At 45.4% G+C, this 2,331-nt stretch overlaps 1 protein-coding gene across 1 annotated transcript in view; it reads left to right on the top strand.

Annotated features, from left to right (window-relative positions):
- The first annotated feature begins 6 nt into the window (after positions 1-6).
- Positions 7-2,331, top strand: part of Gclm (glutamate-cysteine ligase modifier subunit) — a 27,440-nt gene continuing 25,115 nt past the window's right edge. Inside the window, exon 1 of the mRNA XM_004635713.1 lies at positions 7-179. Coding sequence (XP_004635770.1) covers positions 54-179 — 126 coding nt within the window. The 5' untranslated portion in view covers positions 7-53. The remainder of the gene's footprint in view (positions 180-2,331) is intronic.

Below are 2,331 nucleotides of genomic sequence, written 5' to 3' on the forward strand. Positions count from 1 at the left end.
CCTGCCGCCCGCCCGCCCGCCCGCGGTCCGTCGCCCCTCGGTCGGCCGCTGCCATGGGCACCAACAGCCGCGCGGCCGGCGCGCTCCTGGCGCGGGCCAGCACCCTGCACCTGCAGACCGGGAACCTGCTCAACTGGGGTCGCCTGCGGAAGAAGTGCCCGTCCACGCACAGCGAGGAGGTGAGCGGGGCGGCGGGCAGGCCGCGGCCGGGCGGCGCGATGCGGCTCCGGACGAGCGGCGCCAGCCTCGGCAGGTGCAGCAGCGCGCGGACGCCCTGCGCGGCCCGGCTGGTCCCGGAGGGCTGGGTCGTCGCCCGCGGCGCTCGGTGCTCTCCCTGCTTCCGCTCAGCGGCCGCCGAGTCCGGGCCAAGGAATAGTTGGGCGATTAGCCTCTAGCGAATGAAATAAGTATGAATTAAGTATGAATATACTTAATTTTGGAGTGTTGACATTGGTGTTTATATTGCTGCCCGGCTTACGACTGAAGACAAATTTGGCTTTTGGGTAGACATATATTTTTCATACCTGCAGATTAATATGCCTCATTTTATTTGCCTGAAGACTGATCAGTGACTGCAAATGACAGAGATTAATGTGGAATTACCTGGCCATTCCTGAGCCAGTTGTCACTCATTCATTGCACAACTAATAGACGAAAATATTGGCGGTCCATGGAGCAATTTAGTACTGAAAGAGCTTCCCAAGGAATATGTACCAACCAGAAGTTACCATGTGCCAACTAAAAATTAAAAATTATAATAAGTACAGACAGTGTGACGCTGGGAAACTTAACCCTCTCTAGTGTGTTTACTTAGCTTTAAAGTTGAGTAGTAATAACTTCTTTATGAGACTGCTGTGATAAGAAAAGAGATTAGTATGCAAAAAACAAACAACCTGGGGATGTTTATCTCCCATCACCTACTTCCTTGAGAAAAACAAACAAGTTTTGATTAAAGGAAAAAAAATGTCCTCAAGGATGCCATAGTAAGATGTTATCAGCTGTGTTTCTCCCGCGCCCCGGCGGAACCGGGGATTGAACTCAAATCCTTGCGTTTGCCAGTCAAGCACTTATCCTACTGAGCCATCTCCTCGGCCCCATCAGCTGTGTTTTGAGAGGGCTTTGATCTTATGTGAGACGCTGGTAGACAGACTGCAGCAGCATCTGGCGTCTGAGTGTACTTGGGGATCCCGCTTCTTTCAGGAGATAAAAAAACTCATGATTTTATATCCGTACTCTGTGTTCCAAGTTTCAGCTCAGTTTCTGAGTTCTGTTTACATCACTCTACTTGACTATTGCTCCCTCGTAAGTATTTCAGTATTTGGCAGTAGAACCTTAACTTCTTCCAGTACTGATGCTGATAATTCAATATAGCACTTTGGATGTAAATTGGGTAAATTTCTCTCTTATCTCACTGCAGCACACTCTATGAAGTAGTGGCTTTTGCCACAAACTCTAAGAAATGCATTTTACCCACTCAGTTCATAGTTTTATGACCTATATGTTCATCAATATGTCTGAAACTTGAGTCTTACAAAAAGATGTTAACTCGTATACGGTGTGTTGTGATTTTTTTCCTCTTATTTCAGTTTACAAAATGAATTGCTTTTTCATGTGACAAAGGCTTCACGCATAGCTAGGCACGTGCTGTATCACTGAGCAGCTATGCCCCAACTCCTGAAAACCATGCGTTTTTAATAATTAATACAGGCAAGTTTGAAAAGCGTTATTCCAAGGACTGACTCAGGTTTATAGTGTTTCATTTTGGGTGCATCATCACAGCAGGAGAAAACTGAAGAAACTAGATTAAGGCCAAATTTGAGAGAATGACAGCAGGGAACTGACAGTTTAGTTAGAATGGGATGAACATGTTTTGTTTCTGTGAAATGAGAAACTTTGTAGCAAGCAGAACTCCAAGTTGTACTGCTGTACTTGAAACAGCTTAACCTCATTGAAGAGATTAAAAAACTGGGAAAAAATCACCAGTTGTTGAAGAAATATACATCACATAGTGAATTCAATTGAATTTATTAAAAGGGTTCTTCTAGTTCTAGTGTGTTATTTCTATGACTCTCCTAAGATATTTATGTTTCACTAGAATTCTATGAAATCATCTTTTTTGTGTGAGACAACACCTCACTATGTAGTCTATGCCAGTCTTGAACTTAACTGCAGACGAGCCTCAGACTGGTAATCCTGCCTCAGCCTAATGAGTGCTAGGAATACAGGTATGGGCCATCATGCTGGTCTCAGTAATCAAAGCTTGGTTTTATTTAGGGCCAAATATTGTTTTAAAATGGGCCAGTATAAGACTTCTGTCGGGGGGGGGGGGGG

The sequence above is a fragment of the Octodon degus genome, unplaced genomic scaffold, assembly GCF_000260255.1.
Source record: "Octodon degus isolate 3935 unplaced genomic scaffold, OctDeg1.0 scaffold00074, whole genome shotgun sequence".
NCBI classification, from domain to species: domain Eukaryota; kingdom Metazoa; phylum Chordata; class Mammalia; order Rodentia; family Octodontidae; genus Octodon; species Octodon degus.